At 56.2% G+C, this 22,125-nt stretch overlaps 2 protein-coding genes and 2 long non-coding RNA genes across 4 annotated transcripts; all 4 read right to left on the reverse strand.

Moving 5' to 3' along the window:
• Positions 1-6,235: 6,235 nt before the first annotated feature.
• On the reverse strand, positions 6,236-10,389 carry LOC149911811 (uncharacterized). The gene is made up of 3 exons (XM_090133296.1): positions 8,201-10,389; positions 7,803-7,868; positions 6,236-7,704 (listed from the first exon to the last, which is right to left on the reverse strand). Exons 1-3 carry the CDS (start codon positions 8,205-8,207, stop codon positions 6,500-6,502), a joined length of 1,278 nt encoding a protein of 425 aa, XP_089989422.1. The 5' UTR covers positions 8,208-10,389; the 3' UTR covers positions 6,236-6,499.
• A 6,295-nt stretch (positions 10,390-16,684) lies between these two features.
• Positions 16,685-17,747, reverse strand: LOC149911812 (uncharacterized). The gene is made up of 2 exons (XR_016462858.1): positions 17,527-17,747; positions 16,685-17,002 (listed from the first exon to the last, which is right to left on the reverse strand). It is a non-coding gene; the product is annotated as an uncharacterized LOC149911812 (long non-coding RNA).
• Positions 17,748-18,261: 514 nt separating this feature from the next.
• On the reverse strand, positions 18,262-19,375 carry LOC149911813 (uncharacterized). The gene is made up of 3 exons (XR_016462853.1): positions 19,307-19,375; positions 18,680-18,794; positions 18,262-18,369 (listed from the first exon to the last, which is right to left on the reverse strand). It is a non-coding gene; the product is annotated as an uncharacterized LOC149911813 (long non-coding RNA).
• A 208-nt stretch (positions 19,376-19,583) lies between these two features.
• Positions 19,584-21,856, reverse strand: LOC149911814 (coiled-coil domain-containing protein 81-like). Its single transcript, XM_090133316.1, has 5 exons — positions 21,714-21,856; positions 21,435-21,496; positions 20,846-20,999; positions 20,384-20,640; positions 19,584-20,185 (listed from the first exon to the last, which is right to left on the reverse strand). The coding sequence occupies exons 1-5, from the start codon at positions 21,826-21,828 to the stop codon at positions 20,096-20,098; spliced, it is 678 nt and encodes a 225-aa protein (XP_089989442.1). The 5' UTR covers positions 21,829-21,856; the 3' UTR covers positions 19,584-20,095.
• Positions 21,857-22,125: the final 269 nt, after the last annotated feature.

Genomic DNA, 22,125 nt, shown 5'->3' on the forward strand with positions numbered 1-22,125 from the left:
TCAAGTGGGTTCAGAGGGTCCTGTAGTCTTCTGCAAGGATCTGTAGTCTTCTGAAAGGCTCTGGAGATGTCCCAGAGATGTCTTGAGGTGTCTGGGGCTCCTGGACTCATCCAGAAGGGTCTGGAGATGTCCCAGAGGGGTGTCGGGGTGACCAGAGTGTCCCTAGTGGTTCCTGCTGTGCTCCAGTGTTCTCAAATGGGGATTTTCAGGACAACCTCACATAGTGACATGTTCTCAGTCTGCTCTGTCCCCGTGAGATCGCCCCCAAAAATGTCTGTTTCCATTAAAATAAATACAGAATCACAGAATTGCCAGGGTTGGAAGGGACCTCAAGGATCATGAATCTCCAACCCCCCTGCCACACGCAGGGCCACCAACCATTCCACCTAATGCTGGACCAGGCTGCCCAGGGCCCCATCCAATCTGGCCTTGAACACCTCCAGGGACGGGGCATCCACAACCTCCCTGGGCAGCCTGTTCCAGTACGTCACCACTCTCTCCGTAAAGAATTTCCCCCTGACGTCCAACCTAAATCTCCCTTCCCTCAGCTTAAAACCATTTCCCCTTGTCCTGCTGTCACTCACCCTTTCAAAGAGTTGATTCCCCTCCTGTTTGTAGGCTCCCTTTAGGTACTGAAAGGCTGCAATGAGGTCACCCCGCAGCCTTCTTTTCTCCAGGCTGAACAACCCCAGCTCTTTCAGCCTGTCCTCATAGGGAAGGTGCTCCAGTCCCCTGATCATCTTCGTGGCCCTCCTCTGGACCCTCTCCAACAGCTCCCTGTCTTTCTTGTACTGGGGGCTCCAGACCTGGACGCAGTATTCCAGATGGGGCCTCACAAGAGCAGAGTAGAGGGGAACAATCACCTCTCTGTCCCTGCTGGCCACCCCTCTTTTGATGGAGCCCAGGATCCCATTTGCCTTCCGAGCCGCAAGGGCACGCTGCTGTCTCATGTTAAGTTTTTCGTCTACAATACGTCAATTTTGTTCTATTTTGTTGTATTCTGTTGTATTTTGATGTGGAACAGCGTCACGGCTGTTCCACATCGAGGTCACCCTGTGTCACGGTGTCACCTGAAGACAGTGACACTCAGTGCCATCCAGTGAAGGTGACACCACCAACCCCATGTCACAGCCCACGTGTCCCCCGACTGTCCCCAGCCCCCCTCCCTGAACCCCTCCTCGCCACCTCTTCAATGAGGATGTCACCGCGCTGCAGTTGTGCCACCATGGCAGGGGAGACAGCTGGGGACAGTCTTGGACAGCCAGGGTGACAGCGTCACCTGGCTCCAGGAGCTGCAGGATGCTGATGGGGCTCTCGAGGTACGTTGGTACGGCCCCGGGTTCCACGGTCACAGTGACAGTGAGAACTTTGGGGACAGGCGGTTGTCCCAGTGTCACCCGGTGGCCTTGGGCCTTGTTTCCGTGGTGCCTAGTACGGGGGATTGGCAAGAAACATCCATTCCTGAAAGGAAGTGGGGAAAAAATACAACAAAATTGACATAGCTTATATTTTAATGGAAACAGACATTATTGGGAGCGATCTCATGGGGACAAAGCAGCCCGAGAACGTGTCACTACATGAGGCTGTCCTAAAATTCCCCATTCGAGAACTCTGGAGCACACCAGGAACCACTAGGGGACACTCTGGTCACCCCGACACCCCTCTGGGACATGGCCAGACCATTCTTGATGAATGCAAACACTCCCTGGACCCGCCTGGGGACACCCTGCATGCCCCAAACCCCTCTAGGACATCTCCAGATTCTTCTGCATGACTCCAGGGCTGGATAGGGGAGGTTGCGTGGGGGGGAAAGGGGTTAGTGAGGCTTCTAGAGGTGGAAAGATGGTCTGGAGTTGGAGAAAGGGTGGAACAAGGAAACTGGGGGATCTGGTGAGCCAGAAGCCCTGTGATGCGGAAAGGGGGCCTGGGGGTGGAGAGAGGGGATTTTGAGGGGGAAAAGGGGAGAAAGAGGCTTCTGTGAGTGGAAAGGGGGCCTGGGGGTGGAGGGGTACATTGTGGTGGGGAATACTATGGAGGGGAACTTGAGGGGTTGAAAGGGGAAAAGGGGGCTTTTCAGGGCAGAAAGGGGGGTCTGGGAGTGGACGGGGGATTGTGAGGGGGAAAAAAAAGGTGAGTGGGGTCTCTACTGGGAGGAAAGGGGGTATAGGAATGGAGAGGGGGTGGCAGGGGAAATCTGGGGGTTGTGGGAGGTTTCTACGGGTTGGAAGGGGAGTCTGGGGTAGACCTCAGGGGAGTACTGGGGGGAGAAGAGGAGAGTGGGTTGCCTATGGGGTTGAAAAAGAGTTGGAGGGGAATTTAGTGGGCTGTGGAAGGGAAAGGGGTGAACAGAGCCTCTACAAGGCAGAAAGTGCATCTGAGGCCGGAGGGAGGGGTGGGAGGAGAGAGCCAGGGGTTGCGGGGGGCTTCTACTGGGCAGAAAAGGAGTCCGGTTGGGGGGAATGGAGGTCCAAGTGGGGGAAACAGACTCCAGGGGTCAGGGAAGAGTACACGGGGGGGGTACAGGGGGCTCTAAGGTCAGAAAAAGGGGCCAGGAGGTGGGGGGAGAAGGGAGGACACGGGACCCTGGGGGTCAAAGAGAGGGGAATAGGGGAATAATCGGAGACTCTGTGGATCAGAATGGGGGAATTGGAGTGGGAGTACCTGGGGGAGGAGAGGGGATTCTGGGGGTCAGATAGAGGGGACTGGGAAAGTGGGGGAACTCTAGGGGACAGAATGGGGAGACTCGTGACGGGGTGGGGGGACACGAGGGATTTAGAACGGGGGGCTGGGGAGGGATCGGGGGGGGAAGGTGCAGACAGGTGGATCCTGGGGGTCAGAATGGGGGAGGCACAGAGGGGAGGGGTGGAAGAGGACTACAATGATCAGAACGGGGGAACTGGAAGGAGGGTAAACGGGGGGGCGGAGGAGCAACCCCGGGGGTCACACGGAGGGACGGGGGGGTTGTGGGCGACCAGCGGCAGGGGGAGGGGAGGAGGGCAGTGAAACACACGGGGTGGGGGAGGCGGGGAGACACAGGGCAGCCGCCCCCGCCGAGCGGAAGCCCCGAGCGGCACAGAGACCCCACGGGGCAACGCGGAGCGGCACGCGGCCCCCAACCCCCTTCACCCCGGCCCCCGCCCCGGTGCCCCCCCCGAACGCCCACCCGTCGAAGCCGAGGCGGCGCTCGGAGCCCCGCGGTGCCCCGCACCACTTCCGCACGGCCGCCTCCCGCTCGGGTCGCGGGGCTGATGACGTCACTCGGCGGGGACGGCGCAGGCGCCGCGGCAGCGGAGCGGCGCAGGCGCGCTGAGGCGCCGTCGCTACGGCGACGCCGTCGCGCATGCGCCGTCGCCGCGGGGCCGGCTTCGCGCGCTGCCATGAGGGAGGGCGCGCCGTCGCCACGGCAACGCGGCCTGCACGCACGGCCTGAAGCCGGAGTGGGGCTGGAGGGACGGCGGGGGGCGAAGATGAGTGGGGGGGAACGGAGAGCCCTCAGGGATCTCCTGCGGAGCTGGGGGAGGGGAAGGGGGAGGGCGGAGCTCCGGGGATGGCGGCCCGGAGGGAGTGGGGCTGTGGGGTGGGAGATCCGCAGGGAGACGCAGTGGAACGCTGGGATCCGGGCAGAACGTGGAGATATGGGAAAAGGAGCACCGGGATCTGGACAACACGGTGAGAGCTAGGCTGAAAGGAAGCAGGGAAAGGAAGAAAGGAAAGTGAAAAAGAGAAGAAAGAAGGGCAAAGAAAGGGAAGAAAGACAGGAAAGAAAGAGAGAGAGAGAGAGAAAGGAAGAAGGGAGGGAGGAAAGGGAAGGGTAGGAAGGGAAAGGGAAGGGGAAGGGAAGGGAAGAAGGGGAAGGGGAATCTCCATCCCCTGTTGGACACAGGGGGGAACGCAGCGAGCAAGGATCCGGATCAGGCTGAGGTACTCAGTGCCTTCTTTGCCTCAGTCTTTCCCAGTGAGGCGGGTTGTTCCCTGGGCACACAGCCCTTTGTGCTGGTAGATAGGGATGGGGAACAGAATAGGCATAACCCACGGCGAGATGGCTTTGGACCTGCTCCGAAAGCTGCACACCCACAAGTCCATGGGGCCGGATGGATTGCAGCCTGGGGTGCTGAGGGAGTTGGCAGATGTGGCTGCAAAGCCGCTCTCCATCATCCTTCAGCAGCCCTGGCTAAGCGGGGATGTGTCCCTGACCGTCCCTGAATGCGTCCAAAAGACGTCTGGCTGTGGTGCTCAGGGACATGATTTAGTGGTGGGTTGTTAGAGTGAGGGGAGGATGGTCAGGTTGCGGTTGGACTCGGTGATCTTTAATGTTCTGTAGTCCCCCAGGTCCTGCAGGGCGGCGCTGCATTCACTGAGCAGCAAGGCGTGGTGCAGGGGATGTACCGCCTGTCCGGCGTCCGGCAGTTACGCCTGCCAGCTCAATAAAAGCTGTCCCTAAGATGCTGTGCTGTGCAGCTGTGGAGCCACACTGCTCCGCAACAGGTATAATGTGTCCTGATTAAAAAAATAATAATAATCAAATAAAAATTTGGAAATTGGTACAAAACACAGCAGCGTCACTTTAAAATGCAATTTGTGTTTTCATTGCCAGGGGTGTTACAGCCCAAAGGTTATAAAGAAGTTAATATAAAGGAGGATAAAATACAGATGTTCCGTACAGAAAAGCAAAGAGGAAAGGTTGTGAGGGGTTTCCCAATGAGAGGTAAGATTCCAGAAAGGGACATGTAGAGAGAACCCAGAGGGATACTGAGGCAAAGGTAACAGTGACTGCTACAAAACCAATGGTACAGAGAGAGAATTCCCTGCCAGGAGTAGCTCACAGTCCAGTGATAAAGATTCACAGCACTGGCTGCAAGCTGTGTTTTAATTAAAAACGCTAATTAAAAACAATCTGGATTTCTGAGTTAGCTGTACTTTTAGTAGGGGGGGATGGCTAAACGGTGCTGCAAAAGAGGGGTGCAAGAAGGGGCACAGCAATGGGGGGTTGTGCACAGAGGAAGCGATGCAAAGCCTCATGCAAACCGGAGGGCTAAGGGGGGTGGCAGGCTATTGGGGCCACAGCAACAAAGCGGGGGGGGCACAGGAAGGGAAGCAGGAATGGGAACTGGTGGGGGGAGGAGGAGGAAGGCAATATGGCCGAAGTGTGCAAGATGGGATGGTGTTTTTGCACAGCAGGTGGAAGGGTGGTGGGCTGTACACGTGTGTGTGGCACAGGGGGTGGAGCCGAGCGCAGTGGCCGAGTCCTCCCTGGGCAACGTCAGGTGTCAGCAACAGCAGGAGAACTTGGAGCACTGCCTCCAACGAGAGCAGTGCCAGGATGGCAGCTTGGTGGTCCAAAGCTGCACAGTTTCTACTCTGGACCAGTAGTAGTGCAGCAGCTCATGGAATGTCGCTGGACAAATCAGGCCGTGCGCTCTTTGTCAATCCCTAATTGTGACTGTTTTTTCTTGACTGCAACTAAACTTGGGTGGAGCGGCTGTGGGGGCGGGGCCTCGGGGTGCTCTGTATTGCCATAGGGGATGGGATTGGGATCGGAATTGGGATTGGGGATGTGGGATTGCGATTGGGATGAGGGCTTGAGATTGACAGGTGGGTGATGGGCTTGGGACGAGGGACTGGGAATGAGATTTGGAAGTGGGAGTGGGATGTGGGCTGTAGGATGTGGGGTTGGGATGTTGACTGTGGGCTTGGAATGTGAGATTTGGCACTGAGGGTGCCCTCAGTCCCCTCATCAAATCATTGATGAAGGTGTTCAATAGGAGCAGCCCCAGTACTGAGCCCTGGGGGGCAGCACTCGTGAGCGGCAGCCAGATGGCAAATCCTGCTGTGTGTGTACAGAGTTGGTTGGGTCCCTGTCTGAAGACAAAACTGGCAGGACCCAAACAACGTGGGGGCAGAAGAGCCATGGCTTGGGAGCTATCTTCATGCCTTTCTGCACGTCAGGCCCTGCTGCTCCTGCTTCACCCCTGCATGGGAACTGCCCCTGTCGGAGTCTCTTCTGGCCAGGGCAATTCCCCTCCGTCTACCCGTGCCTGCTGCCCATCCCCACAGCAATTCATGGTACTGGGCAGCACAGGAAGCTGTGTGAAACACCCTCTGCATCCCGCTGCACAAAGGACTGCAGGGAGAGAGGAAGGCTGGGGCTGGTGGTGGCAGCAGAGGGACACGGCCATCTGTGGTGCCCCATCCTGCCCCAGAGGCAGGTATGAGAAGCTGGGGGCTGTGACAGGGCCCAAATGACTGCAGGCAGAGGGACACAGCAAAGGGAACACAAAGCTTTTAATAACGTATCATAGAAAACAAGGAGTAACAGTAAGGACGATAATCCTAAAATTCCCATCCCACAAGAGTTCATTGCCAGATGACGTCCCATCCCACTGCCGCGATGACTCCGGAGGACAGCTTGGTTCTGGAAAGGAGGGATGGGGCCGCTGGCGGTGCCTCTGGAACGCTGCCGCTGCTGCCTGGTGCTGTGGGGCCGGCGAGGAGCGCAGGGTTACGGGTAGCCATACTGGTCGGCTATGGCCATGTCTATCTCCCGCTGCACCAGGAACTGCACGGGGCCGATCTTCATCTGCTGGGCCGCCCGCTGCCGCTCCTCCTGGGCCAGCTTCTTCATGCGCTCCCGCTCGGGCCGCTGCTCGGCTGTGATGGGCAGCGACACCTCCATCACTATGGGTACCGCACCGCCGCCTGCCCGTGGCCCCACGCAGGGCACAAAGTCCCCGGGGCGCTGCGGCCGAGGCTGCTGCTGGTGCAGCACTGGTGGTGGTGGTGGTGGTGGTGGTGGTGATGGTGGTGGTGATGGTGGGTCCCTCCGCAGCGGTGAGCTCCTCTGCGGGGACGGGCGCAGGCAGCTCGGCGCCGTCTTCTCGGCAGTGCCCCCCTTTTGCCCCGTGCTGCCTGGAGATGCCGGCGCTGCCTTGTCTGTGCCGCTGTCTTGGGGCCGGAGGGCAGCAGGGCCGGTGCTGGCCGAGGGTTGGGGCTGCGCAGAGGGTGGCTGGCGCACCGGGCCCACCACAGTCACCCTCTGCCCCAGCGGGTGCACGACCTGGATGGATTTACACAAGTGCACGCGCAGCTCGCTGGCAGTGCCCGCTTGCCCGCTGCTGCTGGCTCCTGCGCTGGCCCCAGACAGCTTCGCTGGGCACAGGCGCTTGCGGCCTTTTCTCTCTGCCCTTTCCGTGCGCGGCGGCAGCTTCCTTTTCCTGGCTGGAGCGCTGGTGGTGAGCTGCTCCTGCTGGGAGCTCTCCCCTTTCTGGGGGGTGCCGGCAGGCGCAGGGCGCTTGGCCCGCTTGGTGCTGCCCCTCTTCTTCTTTTCTGCCACCCGGCTGGGGACAGAGCCCGGTGACGGGGGCGAGTGAGCCTGAACCTCCTGGGGCTCCATCTGCTGCACCTCCTCGGTGGGCTGTGCGCTTTGGGCTGAGGGAGGCGTGGTGACAGCCAGCGTGGTCGGCCGTGGACTGAGCCGGGCACTCGCAGGTGGCGTGATGGGGCGCAGCTGCGACAGCCCACACTGCAGCTCAGGCAGGAACCCGGGGGATGGTGGGAGCCCCCAGAAGGGGTCGGCGGGCGTCCCGGAGGCAGGCTGTGTGCTGAGCTCTCTGCTGTCCCTGGGGTTGTCAGGGAGCTCAGCGACGAAGCATCCTGGGGCAGGGCTGCCGGGGTTCTCATGGGGGACCTCTACAGCTCTTGCCACGTCTGAAAATGCAAGAACATCCCCCAGAATGGTGATGATAGCCTTCCCGCACCCACTCTGTGCAAACACGCACCTGCAGCTCTGCAGCCCCCAAACTCACCGTTGATCCAAGACAGCAAACCCTGGATGTCCGTGATGTCCTCCAGCACATCCGAGCTGGTCGCCACTGCAGGGAAAAGCAACAAAATCCCAAAGAGTCAATGCCAGCTCACCCGTACCATGTTCACAGTAAGGGATCTAGGCTAAACATTGGCTTCCCACTATCAATCAGGACAGGAAAGGTAACCGTAAATCCCCGCACCATTCCACAGATGCACTGCTTTTGTCCCTACAACAACAGATTGTATGTTGATTTCACAGACACCAGCAGGCAGAGAAGTATTGTCCAGTAAGCCCATGTCCCCCCGGAAAGCAGAAAGGTGCTACTTTGATAGCCCAAACACAAACTGACACAAACACTTCTCACTGCCCCTTCCTGCACTCCAAACGGATGCTTACTTGACATCGCCTACAGCACTGCAACTGCAATCTTCAGCTGCCTTGACTCCTGAGTTCTCCTTCTGGACAGGAACCCTACAGAAAGTATCAACAAGTGAAAAATCAGGAGGAAGAAGCATTGTCCCAGCTTTCTTCTGCCATGCAATGTAGTCTCTGGAGGGGGCAATGCTTGGACATCAGCTGGCTGCAACAGCTGCCCATCACTAGCTCCAGCTTGTGTCTGACTGCCATGGCTTCTGTCAGCAAGTGCCCCCCGGTCCCCTTTTCCCCCACAGCTGTGCTGATCGTCCATGTCCACAGCTGAGCAGCTGGCTCTCTGCCGTGACTGCAGCGCGGTGTGGTGAAACACCTGCTGGGTATGGCACACCAAGCAATCCATGGAGCAGTGAGCCACAAGTTGCACTCTGTGAAGTCTGCGCTCTGCTTCCTTGGAAAGGTCTGACATGAAGGGGGGGCTCGGCAGCAGTTTTCCAGGGGAGGAATGACATTTCATCATCCTCACCGAATCGTGGGATGGAATCTCAACAAGAACCCATTTCCTCTGGATACAGCCAGAAGGGCACTGCTGGAGCTGGGAACTCCTCCCCAGCCCAGCTTTTCTGCTGAGACACCTCCCGGCAACCAGCCAGCACCAAACCCAGCTCACCTGGTCACTGCTCAGCCCGAGCTGTGCCCAGCTCACACACACGCCGCAGCGCTGCTTCCAGTGGGCTCTCACAGGGTGATCTCTCTCAAGAAAAGCACAGAGCTCAGTCTCTGCGTGCAGCACGCTCACCAGAGCACCAGCTCTGCTCACCAGCTGTGGCACAAACGCTCCCACCCTGGCACCGACTGTGACCTCAGCGAGTGCCCGCATCGCTTCTGTGCTCTCATCACAGGCAAAGGGAGTGGTCACCTCCTAGACCCACGTTTTAGGAAACCAACGCCAGGGTCACCCAGTGGGGTGAATGGGGGTGATTGAATGGGGGTTAATTGAAGGAAAGCAACAGAGAAGTGAAGATGACTCTTGTGCAGCCCAATGAAAATGCAGTATGGCCTCGTAGTGGTCAGAGGAGTCCCAGAGGAAGTAGTGGGAACTGGGAGGAGTGCACAGCAGTATGGGCCAGAGAAGTCCAGTGTGGCAAAGTAAAACCCAGTGAGGACCAGTATGGGCTCAGAGTGATCAGTGGAGTCCTATAGGAATGAGTAGAAACCAGTGGGAAGCACATCTGTGTGCCCCAGGGCCGGTGCTGGCCTCTGCCTCTGGCTTTGGGCCCCAGGGCTGGTGCTGGGCTCTCTGGCTGGAGCTGCAGATTTCAGGGCCGGCACCAGCCTTCCTGCAGAGCACATCACACAGCTGTAGGCACCAGCTGAGAGGTAACAGGTCAGAAAGGAAGACCTTAGTATGTGAGCACAGGGACAAGCTACTCTTCTGCTGGGCCTGTGTTCACAGTGAGGCTTTCCCTCAAGAGCGCTGCTCAAGCTGCTGCTGTCTCCAGCTGTTGGTCACTTCCCCCTTCTGGACGCTGTGCCCACAGGTCATTCTGCTTTGGGCAAAGCCTGCTGGCTTAACTCCAAGCCAAGGTCACAGGCCACGCTCATCCAGCTGGTTTGCCTGAAGGGGCTCAGAGGCCACGCGTGGGATCCTTTCTGCTGGTGGTTCTCTCCGGGCAAGAACCTCCACTCTCAGAGCAACAGCCAAGAGCCGGAAGGCAGAAAAAGCTTCCAATCCCCGTGGATGTGGCTGTCTGCAAAGACAACGGCTGCTCTTCAGCAGGGCGATGCTCATCCAGCAAAGCACTCACCCAGCAGATGCCCTTCCTTACACTCAGAACTGTCCCACAGTTGTGCAGCCCGTGGCATTGCATTTCCAACCAAAGTTCACATCCTGTTCCACCTGGACTGCCACAAGTCCGTGGGGCCAGATGAGATTCATCCAAGCGTGCTGGGGAGCTGGGGGAGGTGAAAAGCCAAGCTGCTTTCCATCATCTGTCAGCCTTCCTGGTCAACTGGAGAGGCACTTTGGCCACCACAACCCCAGGCACCGCTATGGGCGTGGGGCAGAGCAGCTGGAAGTCAATGTAGAGGAAACGGACCTGGGGTAATGGGTTGGCACGCAGCTGAGCCAGCAATGTGCCCATGTGGCCAAGAAGACCAGTGGCATCCTGGCCTGTATCAGAAATGGTGATGGCAGCAGAGCAGGGAAGTGATTGTCCTGCTGCACTCAGCTCTGGTGAGGCTGCAGCTCGAGTGCTGTGTTCAGTTCTGGGCCCCTCATTGCAAGAAGGATCTCAGGGAGACCTCATTGCTCTCTGTAACTCCTGAAGGGAGGCCGTGGTGAGCTGGGGGCTGGTCTCTTCTCTCATGTAACAGCGATAGGACGAGAGGGAATGGCCTCAAGTTGCACCAGGGGAGATTCAGGCTGGACGTTAGGAAATATTACTGCTCCAACAGAGTGGTCGGGTGCTGGAATGGGCTGCACTGGGAGTGGTGGAGTCACCAGCCCTGGAGGAGGTCAAGGAACACTGAGACGTTGTGTTGAGGGACACGGATTAGTGAGAGCTATTGGTGATTTCAACCCTGGTGATGGTGTGATTCTGTGATTCTGGATCGGGGATTCAGGGGGTACACTGGCGGAGGGGGGGACAAAGGAAGAGGAGCATCAGAATGGGGGAATAGGAGGGGTGGGACAGGGGAAGGGGACGAGGAAAGGCACCCTGGGGGTCAGAATGGGGAATGGGGAGGGAACTGAGAAGGGGGCAGTGAGGTGGGGGGTGGAGGAGGACTGCAGGAATCAGAATGGGGGAACTGGAGTTGGGAGGGTGCTCCAGTATTCAGGTGGGAAGGGGAGCACAGAGGAGAGTTTGACCCTGGAGGTCAGAAAGAGGGACTGGGGGGTTGCGGGGGGACACAGAGCACCTCCTGCCTCCGAGCAGAGGCCCTGAGTGACACAGAAGCCCCACGGGGGCAAAGCAGTGCAGCACGCGGCCCCTGGCTCCCTTAGCCCCAGTCCCCATCTTGGTACCCCCCTATCCCCCCAAACACCCACCTGTAGAAGCTGAGGCGGCGCACACTCCCCCTCTGGAGTATCACATCCAGGTCTGGGGCCTTCAATACAAGGAAGGCAGAGAGATGTTGAGAAGGTGCAGAGGAGTGCCACAAAGATGATCAGAATGCTGCAGCACCTCTCCTAAGAAGACAGGCCAAGGGAGCTGGGCTTGTTCAGCTTGGAGAAAAGAAGGCTGTGGGGTGAGCGAATGGCAGCCTTTCAGGACCTAAAGGGAGCCTCTAAAGAGGAGGGAAGTCAACTCTCTGAAAGGGTAAAGAACAGCAGGACAAGGGGAAATGGTTTGAAGTTGAGGCAGGGAAGATTTAGGCTGGATGTCAGGGAGAAATTCTTTACTTGCAGTGCTGAAACAGCTGCTCAGAGAGGCTGTGGATGCCCCATCCATCCCTGGAGGTGTTCAAGGCCAGGTTGGATGGGGCCCTGGGCAGCCTGGTCTGGTATGAAATGTGGAGGTTGGTGGCCCTGCCTGTGGTGGGAAGGTGGTAGAGATGATGCTTAAAGTCCATTCCAACCTGGGCCATTCTGTGTGATTCTGTGACTCTATCCTGCTTCTATCAGCGCTCCAGGCCATCTTGCAGGCTGTTGTGCAGAGCGCAGAGCTCTGCTTCCCGGCCCTGTGCTCTCCAGCACTCTCGTGTGAGTTCCGCCTCTCCCAGGAATCTCCTGGTCCCAGGAACCTCAGCTGCTCCCCTGCATACACATCTGCGTGCACATAGGTGTGCAGAACCACACACCCATGTGCAAAGACTTCCCCGCACACAAACCTGTGCATTTACACGCACATGCAAGCACATCCTTGCACACCTGCATGCACACTCCACCCATGTGCATGCAAATGTGTGAAAAAACACACAGCCGTGTAGAAAGACCTTGATGCACACATCAGTGTTCATATACAAACACACGTGTGCAGACTCATCACTTTGCACACCCACATGCTGGAGTACAAGAGCGCAGCTGCAGACTTGCACACAGCCATGTGCACACACACACATGGAAAACTAAAAACCCAGGCCATTCTATGATTCTATGATCTCTGCACACCCCTGTTTGCACACATACCTGCACTCACAGCTCTATGACCAAATGCCACTCCCACGGCACAGCCAACACGCAGACGGTGGGAAATGTCAGGAGGAAAGATGCCCCATTATGCTCCTTCATTCTCCTCTCTTTAATGAAGGCACTGGGGCACAGCTGTAGCCCCATCCTGAGATGAGGGTTGCTGTGCGATTCCTCGTTTGGACGCTGCAGGTTAACCTGGAGCGCAGTCTGAGGGACACTCCTCATGTGCTCTGCAGATGGAAGATGTGCCAGGAGCAAAGAAAAGACTTCCACAGGCAGCGCAGGGATGGCGTTCCTGGGCCGGGCGGAGACATACAGAGCAGTGCCCGCTGCCCTGGGATCTGCAGCACTGCAGAAGGGCTCAGGGTGCAGCACTGTGGCACAATTCAGTGAGGACGCCTGGTTCAGCAGCCCCACGTGGGCTGTGGGGGTCCTGGGACGGTGATGGGGGTCCAGTCAGAAACTGTGGGGATCTGTGAGATCCAAGGGGGTCCTGGAGTGGGTAAGGCAGGTCCAAAGGAGGAAACAGGGAGGGGATAAGGAGGAAGCCCAGAGCAGGGATAAGGGTTGTTGATGGGAACTGTGGGTCACTGTGAGGTCCTGGGCTGGGTGAGAGGGAGGTGTACCAGGTCTGAGGAGGTCCTTAATGAGCTATGGAGATCTGTGGGGGGTTGTATGAATATACATGTGGGGGACATGGGATGGATGTGGAAACAGAGCCTGCAGGAGCAGAATGCTCTTCAGGAGAAGGTAAGACATGCGCTGCAGGTGGGACACAGACATATGGGGAGCTATGGGGACATAGAGGGAAGGGTGGGATGTGAGGAGTGGTCTGAGGTAAAAAGGTGGGGCGGTGTTGGAAGGCCTTTATTTCTTCCTGAGATGGGACTGGGGGTCCCTGTAGCCCAAAGGTGGGGCCACGATCCATGACCCCACATGAGCCAAACCCCAAGATGACCACATAACCCTGTGTGTGCGTGACCCCATGGCGGCGCGTGACCCACAGCCCTGTGTGAACCATACCCCCACACGACCCTGGGACTCCCTGACCCTGCCTGCCCCCATCACGCTGCGACCCAACATTTTGTAGCCCCAGAACTCTGGGATCCCTGCCCCCAGCTCACCCCCACCATATAACATTCTGAGACCCGTAACTCCATATCACCCAACCTGACCCTATGTCACGGAATTAACTAGATCAGTTTATGCCCGTGACAGGGGGCAGTAGGCCCCTGCCCTCCCCACCCCCCACCTGGGCCCACAAAATGGGAAGGAAGGGGGAAAAGGAAAAAAACAGCGGCAACTATCTATGGAGGTAAACTTATTTTACTAACTATGATATCGGAATGCAAAATAATACAATATAATACAATCTAATTGAAATTGAGACTAATAAATCAAATAAGATATGAGAGAGAGTTCCCGAGACCGAGTCAAACCTGAAAAAGCTTGGAACGGCTAGGAAAGCACCCTCCAGCACCCACTGCCAGGCAGTAAGAGACTGCCCCCCCCCGGAAGGGTCAGATCCCATGACTTCCGCAATGTATAGGGATAGGTACGTAGAATTAGAGCATTAACACTTCCAGTACATGATGTTTTGATGTGGAATATTGAAAATCAAATAAGCAAAAACCAAAACCATGACACCAGCACAAAATTAGGACTGCAAAGGTGTTGTAAGGCCACACAGGGAGAAATTAGAAGGGCAAAGCACAGCTGGAGCTTCATCTGCCTTCTGCCATTAAGGACAATTAAAAATGCTGTTCTAAATATATGAGCAACTGAAAGAGGACACAGGAGAATTCTCATCCTTTATGAGATGTGGGGGAAATGCAGGGAGGGAAAGGATGAGGTCCTTAGTGCTTGCTTGCCTGAGTCAAGTTCTGTGAGGATTCTACGATTCCTTGATTTTGGAGTACTTCAAGGGCAATTAAGGGTAATTTTTTTCCTCCATTCTATCACAGTGCTATGTATTTTGACTGTATTTTTAAGATGTAGATGCTATGATGTTTCCACGATCATTCAGTGCTTCCAGATTCTCCAATTCTATGATTCACAGAATCACAGAATTGGAAGGGACCTAAGAGATCGTCGAGTCCAACCCCCCTACTAAAGCAGGTTCTATACAATAGGCTGCACAGGTAGGCATCAGGATGGATCTTGAATACTATCAGAGAAGGAGACTCCACAACCTCTCTGAGCAACCTGTTCTGGTGCTTCATCACCCTTACTGTACACAACTTCTTTCACATGTCTGTATGGAACTCCTTATGTTCAAGTTTTAAGCCGTTGCTCCTTGTCCTACCACTACACACCAAGAAGAGCCTGGCCCCTACCATTTGCCTCCCACCTCCCTTTAAATATTTATGAACATTCATCAGAACCCTCCTCAGTCTTCTTCTCCCCAGGCTGAACAGCCCAAGGTCAAACAGCTTTTCCTCATATGGGAGATGCTCCAGGCCCTTTATCATCTTTGTCACCCTCTGATGAGCTCCTTCTAGGAGATCCCTGTCTTCTTTGAACTGGGAGCCCAGAGCTAGTCACGCTCTTCTAAACGTGGCCTCCCTAGGGTACAGTAGAGGGGTAGGACCACCTCCCTTGTCCTGCTGGCCACGCTCCTTTTAATGCACCCCAGGATGCCATTGGCCTTCTTGACCACCAGAGCACACTGCTGACTCATGGCCAACCTGTCATCCACACCCCAGGTCCTTCTCCGCAGGGCTCCTCTGCAGCAGCTCATGCCCCAACCTGTATAGAAACAAGTGTGAGAAATACCCAGCTTCAATAATGTTTGTTCAGGCAAAGATTTCAGTGAAGCAGCAAAGTTTTTTTTTATTTGTTGCAACAACAGGCATGCACCCCCTCCTAACAAGGCAGAAAACGCGCACTGATCAGTGAAACACTTCTCATTATATATCCTTTTCTCCCATCAGAGGAGACGCTTTTCTGTTTCCCGCCTGGGTGGGTACTCCAGGCTTATCATCCACACGATGCATTTATTAATCCATTTTTCCATATGAGGTCTATCAGCAACCTATTGTTTTTAGGATCATTTTGTCCATTTCTATGGACATAGGAGGGCAATATTTCTTGACACCATTAAACCTGTTTTATCCTGTGCCAGGCTTTCCTTTCTCTGCTCTGTATTTTTCCTTTCCTTATTACATATGAAAGCCATGTTTAAGAAGAAACCCAGATTATAAAATATCTAAAGGTTACTAAGCTCCAATTCCTGATTTATGATACCTATTATGCTGTGCTAGCAAGCATAAATAAATAAAATAAATTTATTTAGCAGTCTTTCCCATGCATATTCCTTTACAAAAGCTTGCATTGTTCATCTATGATCACAGTGGATATTGCCCAAACTCTCTTGATTAATTTCTTACCACCATCAGGACATCACAGCCTCCGCTCTATCCTGCTGCTCAGCATCTTTTCTGTGAAAAACAACCCAACCAGCCATTTATGCAGCCATTCTGTAAGAAAATTGCAAGTTCAGTAACTTGGTACTGGAAGTTTCTACTGCAAAAACACAATCTGTCACGCATGCATTTATTGCTCCACAGGTGAGACACCTGTGCCCCCAAAAGGTGCCCCCTTTTGGCCTTGGCGTAAGGCTTGCTAAAGTGATGCACCCTTTTTGCCTTCAGACGCACGATTTTGCTGAAGGATTGCACCTTTTGACCTTGTGGTTAGACTTTTTGCCTAAGGGGTGCCTCCTATAGGTCTGTGGTGTCCTATTGGCCTCACACACACTGGGCATAGGACCTGGTTAGGGGACAATATGCCCACCCCACAGAGGGAAGCACCATGGGCAGGTGTCCGATAGGTGTCTGGAGCTGCTCCCAGTGGCGTGCAATCCACCAGGGCTCTGTCTGGGCTGTGCCAAACCTGTGGAGCCCGAAGGCTTGCCTCTCCTCAGTGCCCGGGGCCTTCAGAGGAGGAATCCTCCCAGCAGCCGTTCGGCGGCTCTGCGCTCCCCATCCTGCTCCAGAGGGGAGCCCTCGTGTTTGAGCAGCTCATCCCTCGTGTTTGAGAACCATCCCTGTCCCTCAGGCTGACGGGCAGCTATCACAGAGTGCCTTGTGATAGCTCACGTCACAGCCACGTGCTGTCACGTCCGTAAGATCACAGGATTCAAAGCTCTCTGTCCTTCCACACTGCGGGCAGCACTGAGACAGCCCCGCTTCCATCCGTGTGTTGGGCCGGCTTCGGAGCCACAGCCCAGCTGAGAAAGCCTTCCTCCTCATTCCCGTGAAAGAGCACTGGGAAGAAATGAAAACTGCACCATCTATTGCAAGACCTCTGTTCTACTTTTCTCCATCTCTTTCCAGGCGGTCAAATGTGAACACCAGGCACGGACTCAGAAGTGAAGGGTGGTCCGAATCATTTATTAAAGATTTTCCAATCACTTAGATACATTTACAAGTTTCCTTTTTTGGCTTTCCCGTCCGCCTTTACAACTTTCCCATCCACCTTTACACATCAACAGAGTATTCCACAAACACTCTCTGTGCATGCATGCGGGCGCTTATCCACTCTGAGCTGTGAGCCGTTCCTTTTGCTTTTCTCTTTTCTAGAGATATCCTTGGTTCTCAGCCTTGCGTTCACATCCTGTTTATCTTGCTCCACAGCATCTGCTCTGATAGTCTTTCTTATATTTTCATGGTTACAAGACCAATTATTTTCTGTAAAAGAAGAGAAACTGTTCTCAAACAATAGCACAGGTCTGGGGAGCAGTTTGCCCACACACAGACCCCACGGGAGGCTTCAGGTCAGGACGCTGAGGGCAGGGCAGCCATTTCACTCCCTCTCTCTACCTGTTCCCTAGCAGGTGTCCAGCTGCAGTGTTTGGCTCCTGAGCTATGCCACCCCCATCCCCAAAGCCCTGCTCTTCCCACCAGGGACCTAGAGGAGCATCGAGCCGGAAAGAAAGTCTCCTCTCTGGCCCCAAGCAGCCTCGCGCTTAGCTGGGCCTTCCAGATGCTGCCAAATCGTGGGCCTTGGTGCGTTGGGTGTGTCCGCAGAAGAGAGCAAGACACTGGAGAAGGAGGAACTCGCCTCTGGTGATGCACCAGCCCAAGGCTCCAGGAAGCGTAGCCGTCCCATCCCTCAGAGCCAAGGGGTCTTGGGAGAGTCCCCGCTGTTCCTCCACCTCTGCCTTTCTACAGGGAGATGGCACCCCGGAATGATACGGATAGGAATCACGCACCTCCTTCGCGCCCTGTCTCGGGCTCGACGTCGCTTGCGGAAGCGTGGTGGTGGCATCAGAAAGTTGGGGTCGTAGGTGGGCTTCTCAGGCAGACTGTGCTCAGAGCTTGATGGTGACTGAATCACTATTTTGGGAATTATCATTGGAGCCTGGGCTCCGTGAGGGCCACTCGGCTTCTCTTTGTTTGTCTCCAGCACTGTGCCATCACAGGAGATTTTCTCTGCTCCTCGTCCTTCTCCTCTGATGCTCGGAGATGCCACTGCCTGGGCTTGACCTGCCTCTGGTGCTGGAGCTTTGGCTGGGTATTTGCCCAGGAACTGGCTTGTCAGTGCTGGCTTCACTGCTCCTCTTTCTTCTTCTTTACACCTCTGAGCCTTCATTGCCTGTGCTGGAAGTATTTCTGATGTTTTTCTTGTGGTGATGAGTTTGCCCTGAAACTGGGTGGTGAGCGCCGGCTTCACTGCTCCTTGTTTTCGGAACCATTGAGATTCCACTGCCTGAGCTCGACCTGACGCTTGTGCTGGAGCTTTGGCTGCGTGTTTCCCCTGAAGCTGGCTGGGCAGCACCGGCTTCAGCGCTCCTCTTTCTTCTTGGCACCTCTGAGGTTCCACTCCATGAGTGCGACCTGTTTCTGGTGCTTTTCCTTGGGCTGGAGGTTTGTGCTGACCTTGACTGGTCAGCACTGGCTTCACCACCCCTGGTTCTTCTCTGCACCTGTGGGCTTTTGTTGCCTGTGCTGGACCCGTCGGTGGTGCTGAGCTTTTGGTAGTGCCTTCGCCCTGGGTTTTGCTAGGCACAGCCATCTTTTTGGCAGAAGACACCGCTGGGACCACTGGAACTTGACTGAAAGAACAGAGCAGAGGGGGTCCATGTCAGTGGGTGATGGCTTTGGGGCCGCATCCTGCAGCCTTGGCTGTAACGCAGCCTTCCCCACGCAGAGCTCACAGGTTGCGCTGGGGCTCTCCTGAGGGCTGGAGAGGGGTCAGCACTGTGAAATGGGGGGCTTCCGGCAGCCCCATCCCACCTCTCCATCTGCTGCATTCAGTGCTGCTGGGCAGCCCCAGACAGGGACTGTCAGAGGCTGGAGAATGGGCTCTTGCTGGGTCACTGAAACGCCCCCAAAAGGATCCCAACCCCGAGCACCCAGTCTCACCTGGACACAGAGCTCTTCTGGTCGACCCTTGTTGTCTTTGCAGAGCATGTGCCCTCTCTGCTGGTAATGCTCAAGCGGCCAGGTAAGGGTGGCAGTTCAGGAATTTTCCCTGGAACTGGGAAGGACAGATCTCGTCAGAGGAGATTCATTGGGAAATTGCTGTCCCTGTGGCATGCAGAGGTGCTCAGGCCTGTCCCAAAGCACCTGAAGAGGGCCGCTCCACTTCCCTCACAGACACTCTCTCCGGGGACCTCTGTCCCTCTTGCCCAGCTCCTCCTCTCAGAGGTGCAGCTCTGATTTGGGCCTGCCTTCCTGGCATTTGTTTTGGGAAAGAGGAGCCGGGTGGTGTCACCGGGTGAGGTGACAGTCTCTTTTAGGGGCTCATTTGCTGGGGGGAGGACAGGGCTGAGGATCCCCCATCCTCCTGCCATACCCAGGGATGGGGCGCATGGGAACAGCACGCCCCGCATCTGAGATGTCATGAGGCTAACATGTGGTTAGGAGAGGCTGTGGCAAGCTGGTGTGAATCTTTTCACAAGTCAGAGCCTTAGGATGGTCACCGAGTGGGCATTTTCCCATCACAGTTTGTCTGTGTGGGGCATGGAAAGGAGCTGGCTGCTGCTTTACCTTTCTTGCTCTGGCCAAGAGGTGGCAAACGCTCTGCTTTCTCGTGCTTGCCCTCACCAGGGACTTCTCCCGAGGCTTTGGATGGTTTCCTGGGAGGTGGTTTGGGGACCAACTCCAACTGAAACCTGTACAAAAGGAGAAGACACAGGGGTGACCCAGTGCTCCAGCAGCCCTTGCTGCTCACCGGGATTGCCTGCTCACAGGCCGATTTTCACATTGCATCAAGGTGCACTATTCTCCAGAGTTGACTGTGCCCTGGTTCCAGGGGCTGTCCTGGGAAATAGGGCCACCCAGCCAAGAAGTCCAGGCCACGATGGGGAGAACATGTCACCTAAATTCCTTCATCTCTCCCATCAGATCTACCTCGCAGAAATCTCTACTCTTCCAGGACGTGTAAAATAGGTACCCAGTGGGAATTCTCAAAATGCCCACCTCTGGAGAGAAGGTAAAATCTCCAAGAGGGAATGCCCTGGATAATCTGTTCCCTAAGCAACGTGACCTGTGGCCTCAGCTGACAGCAAACACCAGGGGAGCCAGATATGCTGACTTTAAGAGAAAGCACTATGCTGATTGTGGAGCTGGGTGAAGGTCCCATGGCCAGATTCGGTGACTGTCCTGCAGGGATGGGGACTTGATGATACTATTGGAGCTGATAAAGGATCGACAGGATGGAAACAGCAGCGGCTGCCCTGAGTCCTGGTGGCAGGACAGCCGTGGTCACAAGGAGTAAAAGATACCGAAGGAGAGCTGAGCAGCTGCGTCGAGCAGAGGCTCCAGCCACAAACATACTCACTCAGGAAAGACGACGACCCGGCCAGAGAGCGTCAGGGAGGCCACCGCTGCCACCCGGGACACCACCATGTCCAGCAGCCAGGGGACCTGCAGGGGAGGAACAGGGAGGTTGTGGAACATCCTTGTGATGGCTGAGGCACTCGGGAGTGGAGGGCCCGAGGCAGGGAGAACTGACAGCACTGCGGCTCTTGCCTGCCCCAGCAGCTGGCCAGGTCCTGGCAGGCCACACGCAGGCAGGGTAAGGGCTGTGGGACTGCCCGGGCCAGGGAGAAGCCAAAACCTCACCTTGAAAACTGCTGTTTCCAGGTTCACTTTCCCACAGACCTTCTCGAGGAAGTCGTAGTAGAATTTCATCTGAGCCCGTGCTCCTTCTAAGATGAGGACTCCTATGTCCTTCAGGACAAAGGCAATGTTCTCCCCCTTCTTCAGGCAGCGGGAGACGAGAGATGTGGTGTTACATATGCAGATCTCCCCTCTCTGCCGGGACACAGATGCAGCTGCGGCCACCTGAGTGTACTTGATGGTCTCCGCCTCCTTACGGCCTGGGAAATCACACAAAAGAGTCGGAGTTGGTCATTTAGCAGCCCTCGTGCCCGTGCTTCTGAGTGCTACTCATTGTATTTGCCACCCAGGACAGCCCTGGGTTTGGACTGGCTCCACGGAGGGGGCCGTTTGCTTTGGGCAGTGGAGGCAGTCGTCCTGTTTGCCCCGTCTGTGCAGGCAGCAGGAGTTTAGTTCTCCTCCTACCTGGCAGGAATTCCGCATCACCCATCAGACTGTGGACGTCGAGAAGGTTCCTGGCCAGGCGAAACGCAGGCCACTGCACAACCAGGGTCCCGTCCTTAGCCTGGATCTCTTTGGAGATGATGTCGAAGGAACCGAAGGTGGGAATTCGGACCCCCTACACGTGGGAGAGAAGGGAAGGGCCAAAGGGTTAAGGCTGAAGGAAAGGACCAGAGGTTGCCCTGTGCAGGGACTGTGCTTCAGGTCCCCTGCCGCTGTCCAGAGGTGCAGGCCAGGGCAGCTGGGAGAGATTTGGGAAGGAGCTGCCCAACCCTCTCCTTCCCACTGCCCTCCAAACTGCAGCACAGCAGTCCTGGCAGAAGCAGCCTCAGGGAATCCAGAGGCCTCCAGCGACTGGGATCAGCCCTGAGATACAGCACCACCTGCCCCAAGCGGTACCGCGCCTGTGGGAGGCCCATTGGTGCTTCGCAGGGACTTTGGGGGGGAGTTTCGTGCTTTCCGGGGAGGGGAAGAGTCAGTGCACGGCGTGGCCCAGGGCCAAGGGGACTGCCCACCCCTCCAACAGAGCAGCGGGAAGCGGGTGCTGACCCACCTTGTGCAGCAGGAGGTGTTGTTGCACACAGACGGCCACCGCGTCCCAGACGGCTACTCGCTCTGCAGGGCAAAGGAAAAGCAGGTCACACTCTGCGTCTGCCACTTCTCAGCACTGCGAGTGCCTGAGAGCGGCAGTGAGGTGGCAGATGGAAAAGGTCACCGCTGTCCCCGGCCCCAAACAGAGGCGGTCCCGAGGCAGTCAGAGTGCTGGCTCTGGCCCACTCGTTGCCAGGACCCGGTCGCAGCAGTGCCCTGTGGTGGCTGTGGATCCCGGTACCTTTGGCGGTGACATCGGGACTTCTGGAGGCACGCTCCGTTGCGGGGCCATCCTCCCAGAAGCTTATCTTCTTCCGTATCGCACGTGCAGATCGCTCCTTGTTGGCACCAGCCATGTGGGAGCTGATCCCTTCCAGACGCTTCCAGTCGTCAGCCAGAAGCTCCTTCAGGATGCAGCACCCACCACTGTGCAGCCGCTTTTATAGTGCTCCTGGTGCCGTGTCACAGAGCACCCATTGTGACACCGTAGCAACGGGGCCAGTGCTGGCCGTTGCCCATTATGACGCTGGCACCAGCAACCTTCTGCCTGCCCTGACGCTGCAGGAGCCCAGCTCTGAGGGTAGGAGGCCCTGCAGAGGGATCTGGATAAGCTGCAGCGCTGGGCTGGGGTGATGCGATGAGGTCCAACAAGG

Source organism: Phasianus colchicus, unplaced genomic scaffold (assembly GCF_987193195.1).
Source record: "Phasianus colchicus unplaced genomic scaffold, bPhaCol1.hap1.1 HAP1_SCAFFOLD_57, whole genome shotgun sequence".
NCBI classification, from domain to species: domain Eukaryota; kingdom Metazoa; phylum Chordata; class Aves; order Galliformes; family Phasianidae; genus Phasianus; species Phasianus colchicus.

Coding starts and splice junctions, on each gene's coding strand:
- LOC149911814 (XM_090133316.1), bottom strand. CDS start 21,828: ATGGCTGGTGCCAACAAGGAGCGATCTGCACGTGCGATACGGAAGAAG. Junction 21,497..21,713: donor TCCCGATGTCACCGCCAAAG/GTACCGGGATCC, acceptor TTTGCCCTGCAG/AGCGAGTAGCCGTCTGGGAC. Junction 21,000..21,434: donor AACACCTCCTGCTGCACAAG/GTGGGTCAGCAC, acceptor TCCCACGTGTAG/GGGGTCCGAATTCCCACCTT.
- LOC149911811 (XM_090133296.1), bottom strand. Junction 7,705..7,802: donor TTTGCTGTCTTGGATCAACG/GTGAGTTTGGGG, acceptor TTGCATTTTCAG/ACGTGGCAAGAGCTGTAGAG.